Source organism: Trachemys scripta, chromosome 8 (genome assembly GCF_013100865.1).
Source record: "Trachemys scripta elegans isolate TJP31775 chromosome 8, CAS_Tse_1.0, whole genome shotgun sequence".
In the NCBI taxonomy this organism is placed as follows: Eukaryota; Metazoa; Chordata; order Testudines; family Emydidae; genus Trachemys; species Trachemys scripta.
This window is the reverse complement of record NC_048305.1, coordinates 76,455,510-76,477,120: the sequence shown is the minus strand read 5'-3', so window position 1 is coordinate 76,477,120 and position 21,611 is coordinate 76,455,510. Positions and strand designations below refer to the sequence as shown.

Genomic DNA, 21,611 nt, shown 5'->3' with positions numbered 1-21,611 from the left:
AGGAAAAAAGGTCTTTTAAATTAATACAATAATGCATTTAATTTTCAACATTACTGTCTACCAAAACAATTTACTGACTGTAAAAAATGTCAATTTCAGTACAATGGTTGTACCTTTCATACTAATTGACACTTAAAATGAAGGCACAAAGTGGGTGAGGTAATATCTTTTATTGGACCAACTTCTGCATATATATGAAATAGTATCCATTTTAAGTTTGCAGTGTTGTTGTAACTGTGTTGGTCCTAGATATGAGAGAGAAGGTGGATGAGATAATATATTTTATTGGCTTGACTTCTGCTGGTAGAGAGGACAAGCTTTTGAGCTTCACAGAGATCTTCCTTATTCAGGTCAGGAAATGGTAACCAGAGTGTCACAGCTACATACAAGGCTGGACAGATTGTTCAGATTAATATTGTAGGAGACCACTTCAAATGAAGATGGCACTGAACACCTCACCAGTTTTAGGACAAAGGAGGGTTAGTAGGCAGCAGAGTGCATTAAAAATTGTAATAAGCCATAAAACCAATGCCTTTGTTAAGTCCATGATTTTTAGCGTCCAGCAGAGTTATGAATTAAAGTTTTCAGGCTCATCTTTTGAAGGTGTTGTGCAGGTTTCCTTTGATGATGAGGCCTGAGGGGTCAGACACAGAGTGTTCACTTAAGTGTTTACTCACATGTGATAGGGTGTTTTTGTCTTTTATAATCTTTCTTTGAGAGTTCATTTGAGAGCAAAGTGATTGGCTGGTTTCACTCACATAGTTGTTGTTGGGGTATTTGATAAACTGGATCAGGTAACACCACATATTGTGATAAATAAATAAATAAAATATATGGAGATATACCTATCTCATAGAGCTGGAAGGGACCCCCAAAAGGTCATTGAGTCCAGCCCCCTGCCTTCACTAGCAGGACCAAGTACTTGATTTTTTGCCCCAGATCCCTAAGTGGCCCCTTCAAGGATTGAACTCACAACCCTGGGTTTAGCAGGCCAATGCTCAAACCACTGAGATATGCCTTATATGCAGAACCAATTGATCTTGAAAGGTGTATTGGGGGAATATTGATCATCACAGCCGTGGTGATGTGTCTGCAGGTTTTGCATCTGTTGTTCTGGTAGGGTCTGGTGCTTTCAGGTGGTGTTTCCTTGACTGCATGGAGCTTGCTTCTGATGATGAGCTTGATGAGGTTGGATGGCTGTTTGAGGGCCAGAAGTGGGGTTTGGGAAAGATTTCTTTCAGGATGTGGTCCTCAAAGTACGTAGTGTTCCATTTTTGAAGCTGATCATGGTGTATTCGAATGGAATAGTGCATCTAGTTGTGTCACGCCTGCCACTCAAAAGTATCTCATTGCATCCAAACAGGTTATTTCTGAATCCTGGAACAATGGAGGAGCCAGGTTTTGAAGGGGAGCATCTCTGGATTGGGATGGAGGATACATCCTGTGAAAGGAGCTGTGGTATTGGACAGAGAGCGATCGGTTGGCATTCTATCATGTGAAGGAGATAAATATACCAAACCTGTTGTTGCCATGTTGGAGCTATAAGAATGATGTGAGCTTGGTCCTCCTGTATATTGTGAAGTATCTGGAATAGGAGGGGAAATGGAGAGAAGGCACAGAGGAGTGGTGTACTATATGCGATAAAGAATGCGATCCGGGTCCCAGTCCTGCTCTGGAACAGAATTGAGGGCAATGGGTGTTTTGCGGTATAGCAAAAAGATCTATGATAGGACATCCCTATCAATTGCAGATGGGCTGAAGGAAGAATCTCTGGCTCAATGTGTCCGCAATGGTATTCTGGTATCCGGAGAGGTATGCTGCTGAAATGGTGATGTTGTGCTGGATACACCAGTTCCACAATTTGAGTGCCTCTGAGCAAAAGAGTGGGAACATGCTCCGCCTTGTCTGTTGATGTAAAATATACAGGCGAGATTGTTTGTCATGACTCTGATGGTGTGACGTTCAAGGAGAGGGAGGAAATGTCATCAGGCATCGTGGACCACTCGTAGTTCTAGGAGGTTGATGTGTACAGTGGATTTTGTTAACAACCATCTGCCCTGCACTGTGTGATTAGGGGACACAACTGATTAGGGAGGAATCTGTTGTTGGAATCATGTCCTGGCAGAGATCTGGGGGCAGACCCCGCACATTGATATCAGATCTAGTATGACCAAGAATCTGTGAGGCGGTAGAAAGGCTCTGGCTTGTATGGTGTCCAATTATGCATCGATGAATTCCAGGTGTTGTACTGGCATTAAAGTGGACTTTTCTAGGTTCATGAGGAGGCCTAGCTTTGTAAACAAGTTCATTGTTGTAAACAGCTCGGAGAATGTTGGTCTCAGCAGGGGTCTTGAGGAGACAGTTGTTCGAGTATGGAAAGATGATGATGCCTTGTTTCCTTAGGCAGGCTGCGATTACTGCCAGGACCTTGAAGAACACCAAAGGGGCAGTCGATAGTTCGAAAGGCAGTACCTTCTACTGGTAGTGGTTGTTGCCCATGATGAATTGGAAAAATCGTCTGTGGGCAGAGTGAATTACAATATAAAAGTATGTGTCTTGGAGGTCACGGGCAGAAAACCTGTCCTCCTGTTCCAGTGCTGGGATAATAGTGGAGAGGTAGCCACCTTGAAGTGTTGCAGTTTGACGAACTTGTTTAGATTGCGAAGGTCCAGGATGTGTTGCCAGCTGCCAGATTTCTTCTGGATGAGGAAATAATGGGAGTAGAAACCCTGTCCCCTGTGTTGGAAAGGGACCAGTTCTATGGCTTCCAGTTGCAGAAGATAATTTATTTCTCCCTCTAGAATGGGTTTGTGAGGGGGTCCCTGAAGAGGGACAGGAAGTGGGCGGTGGCAGGGTGGGACAGATATGAAGGGGATGGAATATCCTTCCTTAATTATCTCTAGAACCCACCTGTCTGAGGTGATTAGTCTCCATGATGGGAGAAACAGAGCTTGTCGGTCACCAAACTGGTGGGACCTCAAAGATGGTGGGAATGACTGGAAGAGGGGGGCGCTTCTTGGGGCCTCGAGGCCTTTCAAAATTGTTGCTTCAGTGGGGGGGGGGGTGAGAGGTAGCCCCCTGAGGAGTAGATTCATAGATTCTAGGACTGGAAGGGACCTCGAGAGGTCATCGAGTCCAGTCCCCTGCCCGCATGGCAGGACCAAATACTGTCTAGACCATCCCTGACAGACATTTATCTTTTTGTCGGCAGGTTTGCAAGTCAGAGGGATGGATGCTCGGGTCTGTCAGAGCCCTTTTGCAGAGTCTAGAAGAGCTTCATTGATCAGTAGTATAATTCTGAAGGAAGAGGACGTGTGGAGGATATCAAGCAGCTTATGATGCTAATCCTTGACTTCCTCCAAAGGAATCTGCAGGGGATCTGCAATCCTGCAGAATAAGTCTTGAAAATGTCTGAAGTCATCGGCCATAAACAAGAGCAAGGGTTCCTCAAAGTCATCGATACAGCTTCCTAGCAAAAAATTTCCTAGCTAGAATTTCCTAGCAAAAATTTCCTCCAACAATATGCAGCTTTCCTCATTTCCCTCCTCCCAAAACGTTAAGAACATTTCTTATGTGATGTTTCCATTTCCTACCAAACTAGGAAACAAAAGACTGAAATCTGGGTGAACGTAATTTATTTGGATTATGATAGTGCCAATGAGACAGGCATCTATTGTAATAGTCTTAACTAATAATGGCCTTGGTTTTGCAGGGGATTGTAATCTTCGTATTATTTTTATATAGCTTTTCACATAATAGTATGATGATATTAACAATATCCTAAAGTGTAAACAGACATATATATATGTATAAAGGAGTCAGGAGTACCTTACTAACAGCTGCTGAATGTCCAAACACTTATCACTTGGGAAAAAGTCAACCAAAAAGATTTAAATTTACCAATTATTAATTTTCTTTTTCAGTGCCACAAAGCAGCTGTTCCACAATCACAATCATAGACATCCCATTTTGCTGAGCACCACAGAATGCCTTATGCTGATTGGGTCAGCAGCCTGTACGATCAGTGCTGAAGCAGAAAATCTGCCTTTGGGGGAAAAAGATAGATCTGTTTTTATTCAATATGAAGCAGTTTTCTGAATTTTAATATCCTCATTTTATCTTCTATAAAATAAGGATATTAAAAAGAAAAACCACTCAATATTAAATAAAAGTTGATTTACCTTTTCCTTGGAGGCACACTCAATACTCAGAGCTGAAAAGTAATGGTAATATGCCACCAGCTTTGTGTGTGCTGTGATGCCTCAACACAGTGGGAAGTTGGTAATCATAGGCTGAAATTTTGCAGACCTGTTAATGAAAAAGTAGTACAAGTTTAAAATATGTTGAAATGCCTGCTAATTACGTTAACACGGTTGAAATGCTTTTTCCTAAAGATGTTCCAGGTCACCTTTAACAACTTCATTGTCTTCAATCCCTATTGAAATGACAGTCCATAAAAGACAAGAGAAAACAAGTAACACTAATCTTTTTTATCATTTCTCACTAATAGAAAATTACTTGCCAAAATGCAGGTAGTTTACTGTAACCTACTTTATCTTAAGACATGACATATAATCCAGTATCATATTCTAATCAATTTAAAAGCAACAAACCATAATGAACAGGATTTTTCAAAACTCTGATGTATAGGAAAGTTGATCGTATCCATTCCAAAGCTATTTTCACATCCGTGATAGTGTGCAACACTATTTCTGCATTTAAATGCTCAACAAGATGTTTGTGCAAACTAGTAAGGAACAAAAGGTAAATCAATTAGAAATATAATTAAATTAAGTAAATGTTAATCAACATTTTTTACAAACAATATTAAATTATATTTTACCATAAATAGTCCACTTACTGCTGCTGCTTTTTGTTGTACTCAGTATAAAAAGGTAAAAAATACTTAAATGATGAAGAATTCAAGTTGTTTGTTATGGAATGGGCTCCAGTTAGCAAAAGAAATGGAGATTTTTGGTGTTGGCTGTTGGACATCACTGGCATCCAGGAAACAAAACTATCTATATTTACATGTTGCATTATATTCTTGATACTTTGGGAAATATCCAAGTTTAAGTCTTAACAAGATTTAGCTTATACGATTTTCAATTTTAGCATTTAAATTCCACTGTAAGTCTGAATGTTCTTATTTTTAAATGTCTCTCACTCCCTGTAGGCCTTCCATCAATTGAGCATTATAGGCTAGCGTTTCCTGAATCTCTCTTGTGTCAAACTTCAAAGACATGGCCTGGGAGCTTTCTATGTTCTGTTCTTAGTTTTTTGAATACTATCACCACATATCTACAACCAATTTCCTTTGATATGTTTAAGACAGAACTATAGACCTAATTCTCTTTTGTAGGTATCAGGTATGGGTAGTATTCCAGCTGATGAAAAATATATGGAGCTCAATCTCCAAACCCAGAAACTCATTCAGTGTCATACTGCTGTTTTCAAGGAACATGACTTATACTTTAGCAGGGATCTACGTATTTACAGGCAGACATTCCAAAACAGGGATAACTTAAGAACCTCCTTACCCCACCCAAAACCAGGACGCTAGAATGGGAACATCATTGGTATTAGGAACAAGACTAATCACTTGAAATCAACAGAATTTATATACCAAAAGAACTGGTGAGAACAACTCACCTCTAACATTAAGCTGCTGACAGTAACTGAAGTAAGTGTGAAGCATCTCACACATCCACTGAGACAATAGGCATCAGTATTTATGTCAGTGTTATGGTGTTGTGGGTATAACCCATCAGCTCCTTAGGGTGGTATGGCCCTGTAGCCCAAGTCACCAGGGCAAGCCTGGGCTTCAGGACTATAAGGCCTAGTGCCAGAAGTCTAAATAGCAACCCTTTTCCCAGGGCAGCATGGCCCAATGGCTAGGGTCAGTAGGGCTACCCCGGGGTTCAGGACAGCAAGGTCCAGTGGCCAAAGTCTAAATAGCTGCCCTTCTCAGGGCGGTATGGTCCAATGGCCAGAGTCAGTTGGGCTGTCCCAGGATTTAGGACAGCAAGGCTCACTAGCCAGAGTCTAAAAAGCTGCCATTTGGTTCAAGGCAGTGTGACCCAGAGGCCAGAGTCTAAGCAGCTGCCCTTCGATTCAAGGCAGTACAGCTCGCGCCTTCGAGCGGTGACCTCATCGAGTGGTGGGTATGGTGCAGAATAAGGGGACTCAGGCCCAACCTACTCCACTGGGTCCCAACCCACGGCCCCGAGGAACCGATTCTCCTGTGTTCAGGCTCGGTCTCTCTCTGCAGCCATTCCATTCCCTGCATCACTTCCTACCCTCACTTCCAGCATTGGTAGCCTCCCAGCATCAGCAAACTCTTTTCTGTCATCCTCGGCGGTCAACTGGGTGTCTGCAGTGGCTTCAGCGCAGTCAGCCTCTGCAGCCTGGGGCTCCAGCAGCTTCCTGACAGGAGCCTGCAGCACACATCTGCTCTCCTCCTCAGTCAGCCCAGACTGAGTGGAATTGCTCCCTCTTATACTGTGATTCCAGTTGGAGCATGCCCAGCAGGGATGACAGGGTGCAGCTTCCTTGGCCCAGAGCCTGGGATTAATCCCCTCCATCCCAGTGTGGGGTAGGTATACCCCATCACGTATGGGAACACTGCAAAGTTCATCTTTTTTTCTTGGACTACTGGAAAGGGAATGGGCTCAGGATTGGAGTGTTTGGTAGATATCTATGATGTTTTAAATGTACAGGATAGATGCCCAAATTACAGAATTTATTTTTCTCAATTAAAAACTGATTCTTTAAAAAAAATACTACAAGAAAGCTTCTGTGATTACTTTTTTGCACTATCTAAATATTGTTTGCTTTTCTTGTTGATTAATATTCTCTCAATCACTGAATAGATAAAATGAAGTTTCCACCTCTGGTGTACCTCTATATGATTTCCCCATAAACCTGTTTTTTTATAAACCGTGGGATGATAAGCCAAAAGAACAAGAAAATACATTCTGTTGGTTCTATCCATCAGTATGCTTGTGGCAAAATTACTTAGTTACCTGCTTTCTATTGTATCTGCACCATTTAACAGCTGTACATATTTCTCTCTTGTACTTAACCTAGTCAAGATAACTGCTGTAGCTGTAGTGTCAAACTGAAAAAAAAAAGTACTTTAAGATTTAGCAAGAGACACCTAAAATATGCATTTCATATCTTTGGTAACAATTCAAAATGTATTTTAAAAATGTTATGTTTAACCTGTTGAGGAATGCCAAGGCATCAACAACTGAAAGACAAATCCATTTGCACATTGAACAGTACCTGAACTTTAAAAAAAATAATTGTTTGCATTTGGGCTGGTGCTACTAACCTATTTGCTGTAACACGCATATACTATAGACAGTATTAGGATCAATGAAATTTTGCACAGTTGTTAAACAATACTGTGCATACACAAAAGAGAATCCCACTTATCCTGTGGACAAATACGCATTTGGAAAAATCCATTAACCTCAGTCAAGTGATTTCCACATCCCACCTCACCCAAGCTGCATGTCACCACCACAATCCTTCTGAATGAGAAGGACTGGAGAGAATTCACTTTGTAGTCGTTCAATGCACTCTGCAGTGCTGGACATTAGTCTTATGATTAGCGAGATTGTCAATTCCTCCCTTAAGAGTGGGAAGCAGCTCTTAAATGAATGATTATTAAACAAAAGCTCAGAAAACCAATTCTTGACACTGATAATCTCATTAATTATTGCCAAATGTTAAAAAGCCTGGAAATGAACCATTAAGAGATGCACCAAGTGCCCTACTGACTTCATTACTCACTATCAAGTTACCTCATGTACTCAGCACCCAACCTTCACTTTCCCTCTTGCTTTGTTCAGAATTGGAAATATAAAGCTAAATGTATATTGTTAATTTTTGTATGGGAATTTTCCAAGTTTTTTAATTTGGATCAGTGTATGTGGTACATATGAAAACAGCCCTGAATCAAATAACTCTTCCTAATTCAGTATAAGAATTTAAACACATGCTTAAAGTTAGGCATATGCTTAAGTATCTTTCTGAATCAGGACCTCTAGCAGCAAAATCATGTATCTTTTTTTTAAATGGCCAAAGATAAGAAAGAAGAATTATTTATATGTACAGTAATCGGAGTTCTTAAAGATGTCTTGTCCACATATATATTCCAGTTATCATTTATGTGTGCTCCAGGAGCTTGAAACCGGAGTCTTTTGTCCAGCAGTGTCCATTGGGAGGCACACATGCCCAAAGTGTTCTCATGCCCCTTACCAACAGCATACAGGGCAGAGCAAGCCAACCACCACAGAATTCCAGCTGTACAGGACTTCATAGCACAGGGGAAGGAAGCTGGATTGTGGAATATACTAATGGCCAAATTCTCAAAGAAGTGAAGGTTACTTGTAACTAGAGTTCTTTGAGATGGCTCCGCTTATTCATACTTATGGGTATTGCGCCTCTTAGTGGTGCCTAATAGTAGAACCTTCTCCAAGCAGTGTCTGTTAGAATGCTCACGCAACCCTTCCTACTACTCCTCTCCGCATTTCTTAATATTCTGAGGATGAGGCTATAGAAGAGGCTGCAGCGCCCTCTACCACCTGTGTTCCTTCCGCCACCATCCCAGAGATACAGAACAATAGGACCCTAAGAAAGAGCAGAAGACAGGAAGAAAGTGTGCATATGCAGAGCCATTTCAAAGAATTCCAGTTACAAGTAAGTAATCTTCATTTCTTGTTCGAATGGCTCTGTGTATTCCCACTCACGGGTAGTTTTATAAACAGTACTGAAAATAACCTAAAGGAGAGAACAGAGTCCTAACTGAATAGTGACTGAAGCACTGCTGTGACATCTAATGTCTGCCCTGGAAGCCAAATTGAGAGAATAATGTTTACTAAATGTGTGAACATAAAAAACGGTTACTAACCTTTCCACAACTGCTGTTCTTAGAGATGTGTTGCTCATGTCCATTCCAACGTAGGTAGGCATATGCTCACTCTGAGCATAGCCACTGGAAAGTTTTCCCTCAGAGGTATCCGTTAGGTCGGCTCTGGTGGCCCTTGGAGTCTCACACTCAGCACCAGTATAAAAGGTCCTGCTGACCACAACCCCCTCAGCTCCTTCTTGCTGGCCAACTCCAACAGAGGGATAGGAAGGAAGGTCTTGGAATGGGCAGGAGCAACACATCTCAAAGAACAGTTATGGAAAGGTAGTAACTATTTTTCTTCTTTGAGTGCTTGCTCATGTCCATTTCATGTAGGTGACTCTCTAGCAGTTGCAAATGGAGGATTCAGAGTTTATTGACCAGCTGATTGCAACACCGCTCTGCCAAATCCAGCATCATCTCTAGCCTGTTGGGTGACGGGGTAGTGAAAAGTGAAAGTGTGAACCGACAACGATATTGCAGCTCTACAAACGTTCTGGATAGGAACCTGTGCTACAAATGCTGCCAAAGATGCTTGGGCCCTTGTGGAATGTGTTGTCAGGGCAGCTGGGGCAGGGACCTTTGCGAGGTCATAGCATGTGCTGATGTAGGATGTGATCCACAATGAAATACTCTGGGTTGAGATGGGAAGACCTTTCATCCTGTCTGCACAGGCCACGAATAGTTGAGTAGTTTTCCAAAATGGCTTAGTCCTTTCTATGTAGAAAGCCAGTGCACATCTGATGTCTAGCGAGTGGAACCTCTGTTCTTCTCTGTTGGCATGTGGTTTTGGATAGAAGACCAGTAGGAAGATATCCTGGTTACTATGGAATTGGGAAACCATCTTTGGAAGGAAAACTGGATGAGGACGCAATTGGACCTTGTCCTCGAAGAATACCATGTTATGGTGGTTCTGAAGTAAGGGCCCAGATCTCTAAGACACTTCTGGCACAAATAATGTTCACCAGGAAGGTCACCTTCCAGGACAGGTAGAGCAGAGAGGGCTATCAGGATGACCCACGCTTTGTCCTTTCTGATCCTCAGCAAGACTTTGTGTATTAGAGGAATGGGAGGAAACGCATAGAAGAGATGACTCGTGTAGGGAATAAGGAAGGTGTCTGCGAGAGATCCGGGGCTGTTACCCAGGAGGGAACAGAATTGGAGACACTTCCTGTTGTGCTTTGTCACGAACAGATCTATCTGGGGAGTTCCATATCTCTGGAAAATGGTGTTCACAACATCTGGACGAATGGAGAAAGATCTGCTGAGGTGATCCGCTAACTCGTTCTGTGATCTCAGCAGATAGGAGGCCTGGAGTGGATCAAGTGCATTATGCAAAATTCCCACAAGCGAAGTATTTCCTGGCACAGATGAGAGGAGCATGCTCCTCCCTGCCTATTGATATAAAACATCACAATCATGTTGTCTGTGAGAACTGACACATCTTGCCCACCAAATGGATCTGGAATGCCTGGCATGACAAGCAAACTGCTCTGAGCCCCCAGACATTGATGTGTGTAGCGAGAGCTCTTCCAGAGACCAAAGGCTCTGAGTTCAGAGGGAACATAGAAGAGCACCCCAGCCTATCACTGAAGCATCTGTAATGAGAGACACAGATGGTTGGGGTCAGCAGGTTTAACCACCAATTGAGAGAGGTGATCACCGATAGGGAACCGTGATAACTGTGTCCAAACAGTGTCGGTTTGACGAGTATACGGACACCAGCCATGCCTGGAGAGGTCTTAGTTGAAGTCTCACATGCTGCACCACTTACGTGCATGAGGCCATGTGGCCCAGGAGCTTCAAGAAGTTCCTCGCTGTAGTGATGGAGTGATCTCTGAGGTTCTCTATAAGCAGCACTATTGCTTGGAACCGTGCTTCTGGCAGGAAAGTTCTGGCTTGGACAGAGTTGAGGATCACCCCGATAAACTCTATCCTCTGAACCAGGGAGAGGGTAGACTTCTGAACGTTTATCAGCAGACCCAAGTCCTGAATGTTGACTGGATTAACTTTATGTCAGACTCCACCTGGCCATTGGTCTAACCTCTGACCAGCTAGTCACCAAGGTAATGGTAGACCTGAGTCCCTTGTCTCCTCAGGAAGGCTGCAACGACCGCCATGCACTTCGAGGGTTGCTGGCAGGCCATATGGGAAAACCGCAAATTGGTAGCGCATGTGGTTCACGAGAACCTGAGGAACCTTCGGTGTTCCTGAAAGATCGAGATATGGAAGCAAGCAAGCAAGCAAGCATCCTTCAAATCAAGAGTGGTGTACTAGTCCCCAGGATCCACGGAAGGGATAATGGAAGTCAAGGAGACCATGCAGAACTTTGGCTTCTTCATGTATCTGCTGAGCTTTTGCAGGTCCAGAATTGGTTTGAGCCTGCCATTGGCTTTCGGGATAAGGAAATATCAGGAGTAGAATCATCAGCCCTCTAACTCTGGTGGCACCTCTTCCATGGCTCCCACCCTTAGGAGTGACTGCACCTCTTGGGCTAGAAGTAGCTCATGTGAAAGGTCCCTGAAAAGGGATGGGGAGGGTGGGAACAACTGAACTAAAGAGTGTATCCCACTGCTTAGCACCCAGTCGTCTGTTGTAATGCGGGCCCATGCCTGATTGAAATGGGATAAACAGTCCACAAAAACTGGAGAGGCTGGATCCAAATTCTATCCTGGTATGTCGTCCTCAAGCGTCCCATCAAAAGGCCTGCTTGGACCTACCAGAGTGTCGGGGGGGGAGGGGGAAGGAGAGGCGGGGCAAGGCGTAGATGTGGATGGAGGCAGAGGTCTTCTAAAGCTCCTGCTCCTTTCCCTTTGGTAGTCTTGCCGGGCAGGTGGTGGGAAGAATCGAGCAGCCAGTTAAGGCTTATAATGTTTCCTTGTGGGTGCCAGCGTATAAAGTCCTAGAAACTTCAGAGTAGCTGTAGTGAGTCGGTGTGGCTCCCCGCCGTCCCAGAGAGGGACGAGCCCATCCGGAGGCCGGAGTGGGCCGAGCTAGGGAGCTCAGAGGGTCAGATGGTGACCCAGAAGTATAAAGGCTCACCCTCAGAGCTCAGTAAGGACCCAGCTGCTGGAGAGGCCAGACGCCTCCAGCCTAGCCCGTGACTGGGAAAACCCCGCAGCCCAAGGCACACTTGCCCTGCGCTCGCTACCCGGAGGAGTTGCCGGACCTGCCCTGCGCTCGCTACCCGGAAGAACCCATGGTGCTGGACCCCCCAGAGGACAACACCCTGACCCAGGTGCTACCCAAAGGGGAGTCTGAAAGTAGCCCGGGGGCAGTCGACCCTAGTCTGGCTGCAGCACTACCAGAGCCCATGTCAGTGTGTTGCGGCCAGGATCCCCACTGACACAGCAGCGGGTCTTCTGCCTCTGCTAGGGCCCCGAGCTGGGACGCAGTGGAGTGGGAGGGCCTGCGTCCCCCCTGCCACCCAACTTGTGGGTGGCAGTCTCCCAGGCCTGTGGAGGCTTGGGCCTACTGTTGTTGCTCAGCCCTGCCTGAGGGCCTGAGCTCCTGACTCTGTACTGCCCTGCCCTGCCCTAGGGCCTGGGCTTGCTACTAATTGTACTGTTGTTGCTCAGCCCTGCCTAAGGGCCTGAGCCCCTGACTCACTGTTGCCCTGCCCTGACCCAGGACATGGACCTATTTCTATTGTATTGTGGTTGCTCAGTCCTGCCTGAGGGCCTGAGCATCAGACTCCTTGTTGCCCCACCCTGACCCAGGGCCTGGGTTTACGGTATTTGTTCTAGTTCTGCAAGGGCTGCCAAGGAAGACCCCGCAGCCAGAGTAATTCCCCCGAACTTAACTGCGTGTAGGGAGCCGGTGTGGCTCCCCACTGCCCCGGAGGGGGTTGAGCCCGGCAAACCCTTGTACAGTGGCTCTTGAGTCCTTTAGGCTGTGCAGCTTGGAGTCTGTCTGCTCAGAAAAGGGTGATGTGCCCACAAACGGAAGGTCCTGCAAGGTCTGTTGGACCGCATGCAGCATGCCCGAGGATTGAAACCATGAGCTTCTGTGCATTGCCACCGCTGAAGCCATAGATTGGACTGCAGAGTCTGCATTATCCAAGGCTGCTTGCAAGGATGCCTTTGCACCAATTTGCCTTTCTCCATAGAAGCTGCAAATTCTTGTCTGGACTCCTGGGGTAATAACTCCTTAAATTTCAGCATGGAATCCCAGAAATTAAAATCGTACTTGCCCAGGAATGCCTGCTGATTCATGATCCTGAGCTGGAGGCCCCCCGTTGAACAGCTCTCTCTGCCAAAAAGGTCTAATTGGGGGTTGGCCCCTGTAGCCCCTGTTTTTCCCACTCATTGGCTGTTGACACCACCCAAAAACCCAGTGGTGGATATGTGTAAAAGAAACTCACAACCCTTAGCTGGGATAAAGTATTTGTTTTCAGTTTTCTTTGCTGTTGGCTGAAGAGATGCTGGGGCCTGCCATAATGCCTTGATGGGGTCCATAATGGCCTTGTTAAGGGGCAATGCCATTCTTGATGGGCTGTGACTATTAGAATGTCCACTAGAGCATGGGAATGTCCACTAGAGAATGTCCCTGATCTCTTCTACTTGGATCTCCAGGTCTTGAGCCCCTCTCTTAAGGAGCTTCTGATGAGCCTTGTAATCATCCTGGGAGGGTGCTACATCTGCTCCCACTCCAGTCTCATGAGGAGAAGAGGAGGAAGCCTGTACTGGTAGGGGGCACTGTTCTTCACACTCAGCACCAGACAGGTCTCAAGGTGCTGGCTCTTGCTATTTGGCACTGGCCTCAGTACTGAAGCCTGGGTCCTGCTCTGAGTGGAGCAGTGGAAGTGCTCTGGACTCAGACACCATGGAGTATGACCTTCTGCAACGAGTCCTCTGCATTGTCTGGAAAGCTCAGGGGTCCCAGAATGGCCACTGTACTGCATCTGCCACTGCCCCGGGGGCCACACTGTGGATGGGATGCCTTGGCTTGGGTCCATGGCAGGATAGTGCTAATTGGAGTGACGGAGTCAGTTCCTGCGAGAGGCATATGAATCGGCCTTCGACTCTGTCTCCAAAGACTCCCCTCCTGAAGACAAGGGAGGAGCGGTGCTAATCAGTGCCAGCGAGCAGTGCTGAGAGGGACTGTTTTTCTTTTGAAGACACCTGGGGCCTCAGTGCCGCTGAGGTTGTTTCCCATCAGTGCCACTGCTGTCAGCTCCTGCATAGCTGGAGACGCTGGTACTGGCAGTGTGAGTAGGTCTCTCGCTGCGGCAAATGCGTCTGGCGTCGATAGTACTGCCAACAAAGTATCTCCAGTGGCTCTCCTGCGGTGGTGAGTTCATTGGTACAGGACTCAACAGTACCCACTCTGGGGCTGGAGTCAACTGCACTGCACAGGTTGCTGAAGCTGTGGAGTGTCCCAACGCAGGTCGCGCTCTACTAGTGTTTCCCTGCCCCGCTGACCTCGGGGATGGGAATAAACCACTATCAGTCTTCTTCTATTTCTTCCTCGGTACCAGTGACGGAGCATGGTGCCGAGGTTCTCTCACTGGAGCATTTTTCTTTGGCACCGGAGATGGTGGATGGTGCCAAGGCTCTCGAAAGGTAGAAGGAGCATCTTTTCTCAGTGCCAGTGATGAAGAACAGCGCTGAGGATCTCAAAGAGTAGCTGGAGCACTCCTTATTGAAACTGAAGTGCTTGGTGCCAAGTCTAAGTGGTCCAGTGCTGATGGAGGCCTTAGCGCTGCCTCCATTAGGATAAATCTCAGTCTGGAGTCTGTATCCTTTTTGGTGCAGGGCCTGAAGTCTTTACAGATCTTACAACGTGAGCTTCCCCCAGTCACTTAAGGCAACTGGAATGGGTGTCACTCACAGGCATAGGCTTGTGGCACAAGGCACAAGATTTAAAACCTGGAGACCCAGGCATGCCCCAGCACCAGGCAGAGACTAACTCCACTAATCTATCTAATAACAGAAATTTAACTACTAACAAAAAGAGATAACTATATACAGTATAGGGTTGGAAAAAGTCCACTAAAGGTGTACTTGCAGATTGCAAGGATAAGGTAATTCCAGCGACGGTCACAGGCAGTAAGAAGGAACTGAGAGGGCTGCGGCTCCTGGCAGGACCCTTTATACTGGTCCTAGGAGCATGCAACTCCAGGGGGCAGCAGAGCTGATAGATACCACTGAGGGAAAATTTTCCAGTGGCAGTGCTCGGGGCAAGCACACACCTACCTAATGGAATGGACATGAGCAAGCACTTGATGAAAAACTCCACGTTGCAGCCTGGAAATTTCAGTAACAGGGACTTGCTTAAGGCAAGCAAAAGAGGCTGCCACAGCTCTGGTAGAATGAGATCATACCATCATAGGTACAGGAATTTCTGCTAATGTGTAACATTCAACAATACATTATTTAATCCATTTAGAAACAGTTTATGGCAGTGGATTTCAATCTTTTTAAATTTGCAGACCCCTTAAAAGTTTCTAATGGAGGTGTGGACCCCTTTGGAAATTGGGGGTCTGCAGACCACAGGTTGAAAACCAGTGGTTTAGGGAGACACAATATGACCCGTGTGATTTTTAGCATAAAACACAAATGATCTAGGTAATTTTCAAAAACTTTTAGTTCTATTTAAATAATATGCAAGAGCTCTGTGATGTCCTTCTCAGTACTATACACACTATTCCAAATGAAGCTGCACAATTTATATAAAAGGTATTATAATATTTGCCATATTATTCAACTTTCCATTCCTTATGCAATCTAACATCTTGCTTTTTGGACTACAGTTGCACACAGATCAATGGAGATCTCCATTGATCTGTCTACAGTGTCACACAGTTCTCTTTGTTCAGTATTATTTTAACTCAATAATTCACTTACAAATAAATCTTTAAAAAGCAAATGCTATCCCTTAAGTTGTGGGTATTTTTTATTTATTTGTCAAGTGTATACTGTAGCTTTTACTAAGCCAGATTTAGAAAGCATTAATATAAAATACACAGTTAACTTACTTGAGGCCTCCCTGCTCTCCCAATCATTTGCAGAATATCTGTTTCACTGTATTCTTGAAACATTCCTCCAACATAGTGCATTGTAGATTTTATAACTACCAGGTGTGCAGGTAAATTTACTCCCATAGCTAAGGTACTAGTAGTAACTGAATCAGATTAAAGCATATTAATTTAATAATAAACAGTATTCGGTATACTAGCAAGATTTTAAATAAAGCAGCAAATATATGGTCCAATCCTGTGAGGTGCTAAGCACTCTCAACTCTAATGAAATCAATGGGAGGAAAGGGCACTGAAGAGCTCATAGGGCCCATAATCTGTATATACATTCATATGCAGTATTTCAGTGTATCTGATCATGATTTCTGTGTTGTCAAATGCTCCCTTAAAAACTAAATATAGCCAACATATTTGTATTTAAATATTTATTAACATTTACAGGTAAATCAGGGTCCAATCTTTCATTCCTCGTGCACCAAAATCACATTGAAGTAATTGCTAATCATTCAATACAAATAGTTCAGGAACTGTTTGAATATAGCCATTACTTCATCCTGTTTTGTAGTGGCTGTATACTTAAGGACAGTTTTTGGGTCTTTTAATTTGCTTGTAAAGTGACATGCACATCTATAGTACTAAAATAATTCTCATAATAATGTATTTTTCATGACCCACCAGTCTCAAACTCCAGGCCCACAAGGTTCATTAGAGCAGTGGCAGATTAGCCACTGGGCCTGTACGGGACCCTGGAAAAATGGGGGTCCCCACGCTGGGGAATGGAGTTGGGATGCAGGGATTTGCCACATTCCGCTTGCCCAGTGCTCCTGCTGGGGAGCAGGGGAAGCCCCCACACCCCAACCCTGCTCCCCAGCAGGAATGTCAGGCAGGCAGAGCTGGGCAAGCCCCCACACTCCAACTCCATTTCCCCAGAAGAAGTGCGTGGGGGGGACGACTGCAGGCAGAAGGGGTGGGGAGGGGCCACCACTTGCTCTGGCCCAGGGCCCTAGGCCCCACAAAAGCTTAATCCACCTCTGCATAGGAGCAACCTGGCTCCAACCCCACACATGGTAGTATTCTGGCAACAGCCTACTTGAGAACCATGAAGCCCACCCCCATTGGTGAGATTCTGCCCCTAAGGTCTGATTTGTGGAGTCCCCAAGTGGCTATTTGGCCCACTGTCCCTACTGAAGCCAGCAACAGGAAGCCATCTGAACAACGAGGCTCCACCCCCTTGCTTTGTCCCAATCCCCACTATCTACCCGTGCTTCCCCAGCTTGATCTCCTGGCAGTCTGACCTGCTTAACTCCTGGCACCTGACTGGTGGTTCCTGATTTCCATTTTGTCCCCTGCTCCTGACTCCCTGGTGTAAGGGACCAGAGTGTAGGCAGTCTTGCCTAGCAATCACAGCTGGGCTGGGGTCCACATGTCAAGGATAGAAGTCAATGAACAGGGATCAGAGGAATCGCTACAGCTGGGTTCAATAAGCAAGAGTCAGGGTCAGGCTAGAATCAGAGACCGGAGATCAGAAGATGAGGTGAAGTCTGGAGTTGCAGCAGGCCAGAAGTCTGTGTGGTTGCCCAGACAACTTCCTGGGGCACCTACCTGGGTTAAATAGTGCACTTCATCAATCAGAGGGCTGCAGGGTACTCTCACTCTGGGTCATTTGGGAGGTACTTCCTGTGATGCCTACTTTCCACAATGCTCCCTGGATGTGGCTCTGCAAGCCTTCCCAGTGGTACTGTGGGAATGTCAGCTATCCCAGGATCTGCAGACCTAGGTTCTAGTCCACGGATCCTTACATCTGGTATCCGGACCCAACCTAACTCTAGTTCCCGACTCGTGTTCTGATCTCTAATTTGTCTCCTGATTCTGATCTCCCAGTGTCCCAACTCAACTGATTCTTGACTCCTGTCTTGTAACTGCAGACTTTAGGGTCTGACTACTATGCCTGGCCACCCATCACACAGCGTCAAACACATACTTATTGAAACAAATTGACCTACTCGTATACAGGCTGCAGAACCATACCCTCTATCATCATGGATTTCATGTCATAAAAATAAGTGAAAGAATCATAACGTTTACTTTTTCCAAATACTAATCTCCTCACTACATTTAAAAAGAAAAAATATAGTAACAACATTTTGACTTTCAAATGTTTAAGTTTACTTACAAAGCACTGGTAAGTCTCCCCTGGTAAAAGCTCCTTCAATTATTTTTCTATCAGATAGTTCCATACCAGCATGATGATAAGCCACACCACACATTAAAAGATCTGAAAAAAAAATATTATATCCATTGCCTTTACTATCTTTCGTCAAGCAAATATTATTAATTCATGTTGGCGAAAATTAGCATTGCTGTATATGGGTGCCAGGTTTGTATAATTTTTGGTGGTTCCCAGAACGGGTCCACAGAGAGCCATCTCATCCATAGGATGGACCAGGGCAACCGCCCTGGGCCCTGTACTTTGGGGGTCTCCGCGCTTCACGGGGATGCAGGGTCCATGGTAGCCTGGGGAATTAGTGGGGGGGCCTGGCACTGGCAGCAGCAAGCGACCCAGCCACAGCCCGCCCCTGCTCTGCCCCCTCCCCGTCCCCATTCCACCCCTTCCCCCAAGTCCCTGCCCCGCCTCTTTCCAGCTTCCACCCCCTCCCCCGAGCGGAGTGGATGGGGTGGGCTGGGGCTGGGTCGTTCGCTAACCCCCTAGGCCGCCCTGGACCCTGCGTTCCCCTGAAGCGCAGGGACTCCCAAAGTGCGGTAAGCTCAAACATTGATGGAGCCAGGCCCATGTTCCTAAATACTGGTGGAGCATGGGCACCATGGGCTCATATAAAACTTGCTGCCTATATTGTTGTACTTACCTCTCACTTTGGTATCTTTTGTTGAATTTGCACACTTTTGTAATCTACATAAAAATGAAACAAAAACAATAAGTACTTTTTAAACCCAAAATTATAAAGCATTTTTACTAATTTAAATACAATATGAAGACATACCAACGTGTTTTTAAAAAGGCACAATGATATCCTATGAAGAACTCTGCATAATGACATTAAACTTTGATTCCAGCAGTTACACTCATTAAGAGTTATAAGATTTATTCTTCTGTTTAAATTCATTTGTCCTTATTTCTGTCACATCCTTGTGTTTTTCAATACAGTCCTATTTCATATCTACATTTTAGAATACTAAAAGGTCAACTTATATGGCATAATTTTTAAATAATTTTCTCACTTATAATTACCTTTTGGATACTTGAAACTAAAATCTGTTTGTTTTTAGACGACTAAATCCTGTAATCCAAACTCAGGCAAATCTCCCATTGTTTGAGTAATGTCTGTATGTTTAGATAGAGAATTAATATCCAGAAACCTGGGTTGTAAATCTACAGCACTTCAGCATTTCATGCACTAACTGACCGTGTGGACCCTGCTACCACATACTGAAAGTTCTGTAGAGCACTTTCACTTACTGCTGATTCAAACAGCAGTAAGTCAAAGAGCACTATGGGAGTTTTAGTGCACAGCAACAGATCCACATACAATTTAGTTCACAGCAGGCAAGTGCACTGTACATTTACACCCCAGGTTGCCACACGATAACCCTCCTTATAGGCAAAACCTAAATTTCGTTATTGCATCCTTCCACGGTAAAATCTACAAGAGGAAGACCGTGAGTGCCAGAAACTCTATGAAGTGAGCCGTGGTGAAAACACGGAGAGTAACCTCCATACTGCATATCTGCCAAGGATCCACTCACAAGCAACTGCCCCTTCACACTGTTCTTTGAGGCTACTTTCCCTCATTCACTGATTCCTCCCTTTTCTAAGACAATCACCCTCAGCAGCAACATGAGTTTATGGGTCTTCTAATGGGTGGCATTAAAGTGACTACAGATTTGTAAGGAATGTTTCCACCAATCTGGTAGGAGAGCATGCCACAATGAGTGGCATTACCTATCAGCTCCACCAGATCAGACCCCGTCCTGACCAACCTCATGAGAGTTCACTATGAGTCCCAACATCATAGTAGTTCTCTAATATAGCTTCCATAGGCTTGGGGAAAGAAAGAGAATGCTAAAGAGCGACTCTTCTTTTGCATCTCACTTACTTTGTGCAGGTTTCTCTCCACTACATCAACCTAAGTGAAGAGGTGCATATGGCCCTGAATAAGTATTGAAGAATTTGGATCTGATTATTTTCCCACAGTAAAAATACTGTGTGCACTGTAAGCCTGTTCATGAATGTTGGGCTATTCATGTCAATATTCTTTGAATATTGATGAATTTGGACTTGGGAAAGAAATATTTATGGACATGATCTTGCAGTACTTTCTCAAGCAAAGTTTCTATTCACTTCTTCAAACTACTCTGATTTCAATGAGAGTTTTGACTGATTAATTATAATAAATAGTAATAATAATGACTGGGCTCAAAGAGTTTCAAGAACTTCTCAAACAGACATTAATATAGAAGAGGGCTACTAATAGTTGTTTAATAGTGTCTTAAATTCTGAACACGGAATTGTATCATAATTATTATCTCAAGATCTATTTGAAATCTGTTTTTTAAAAAAACAGCCTTCAAATAAACTTTAATGTAAGTACTGTATTAAAATATACATGTAGGCCTCAATTCAGGAAAGTACTTAAGTATGTGCAAATGTCCATCAATTTTACAGAAAACACTTTAGCATATGCTTCAATCCCATTGATTTAAAATGGGAATTAAACTCGTTCTTAAGCATCCTTCTTGAATTGGGCTCTAATAAATGCATTTGGGATTGAACAAGACACACAGCTCCTATTATTCCTACCAGGAGTTGTACAAATGAAAATGTAGCTTTGATATAACTACCTGGTGAAATAAATAATCACTAACAGAAGTTAGGACTGTGTTTACTAAGGACTTGATCCTGCAAAGACTTACAGTATCTTAAATTAGGCACATGTATCTGTGAGTAGTTCAACAAAACCATATCCAGTGGGACTATTCATATGTGTAAGTCTTTGCAGCCTCACTGGAAATTAATGTTTTTATTCTTCAAAAAACAGGTCATTTAAAATATTAAATACATTTAATGTTCATGAAAAGTACCCAAAAGACATCCTTCAAGAAGAGATTCCTTTATTTAGAGGAAATAAGTATAGCTCAGTCAACAGAAATGCAAGTTGGATTACACAGTCCTATAAATGTATCTCAACCCTATTCTGTAGAGAGCATTCTAGTGGCGAGAAATTCCACATTCCAGTCTGCATGGTCCATTCAGTCCCTGGCCACTAGTGAAATTTCCCAGCAAGGGGGCCAACCACAATAATGATTTTGAGATATAGATACCTCTCTACTAGAAATTGTATTGAACCCACCAACCCTCTTCACATGGCCCATAGAATGGCTAGAATACACGTATGCTTTTATTATAGCAGGGACAAAGGACAGACAAGAAGGAATATAAGATGTTCATTAGATTTCCCTTCTAGATGTCTGAATACTAACATAAGAAGTTTGGAGAATAAACAGGAAAACCTAGAAATACTAGTGAATAATCACAATTATGACATAACTGGCATCACAAAGACTTGGTGGGATAATTCACATGACTGGAATATTGGAAAACAAGGTTTCAATGTGTTCAGGAAGGACAAGCAGGGAAAAAAGGGAGGAGGTGTTGTATATCAAAAGTGTATACACTTGCACTGAGGCTGAGGTAGAAGT

General features: G+C 44.3%; 1 protein-coding gene across 1 annotated transcript in view; it reads right to left on the bottom strand.

The window, feature by feature from the left end:
• Positions 1-21,611, bottom strand: part of LOC117882070 (probable ATP-dependent DNA helicase HFM1) — a 78,516-nt gene that overhangs the window by 43,826 nt on the left and 13,079 nt on the right. The window contains exons 7-11 of the mRNA XM_034780040.1: positions 18,761-18,804; positions 18,070-18,171; positions 15,897-16,042; positions 7,026-7,120; positions 4,614-4,747 (exon numbers count right to left, since the gene is read on the bottom strand). Of these exons, the coding sequence (XP_034635931.1) occupies positions 4,614-4,747; positions 7,026-7,120; positions 15,897-16,042; positions 18,070-18,171; positions 18,761-18,804 (521 nt within the window). The remainder of the gene's footprint in view (positions 1-4,613; positions 4,748-7,025; positions 7,121-15,896; positions 16,043-18,069; positions 18,172-18,760; positions 18,805-21,611) is intronic.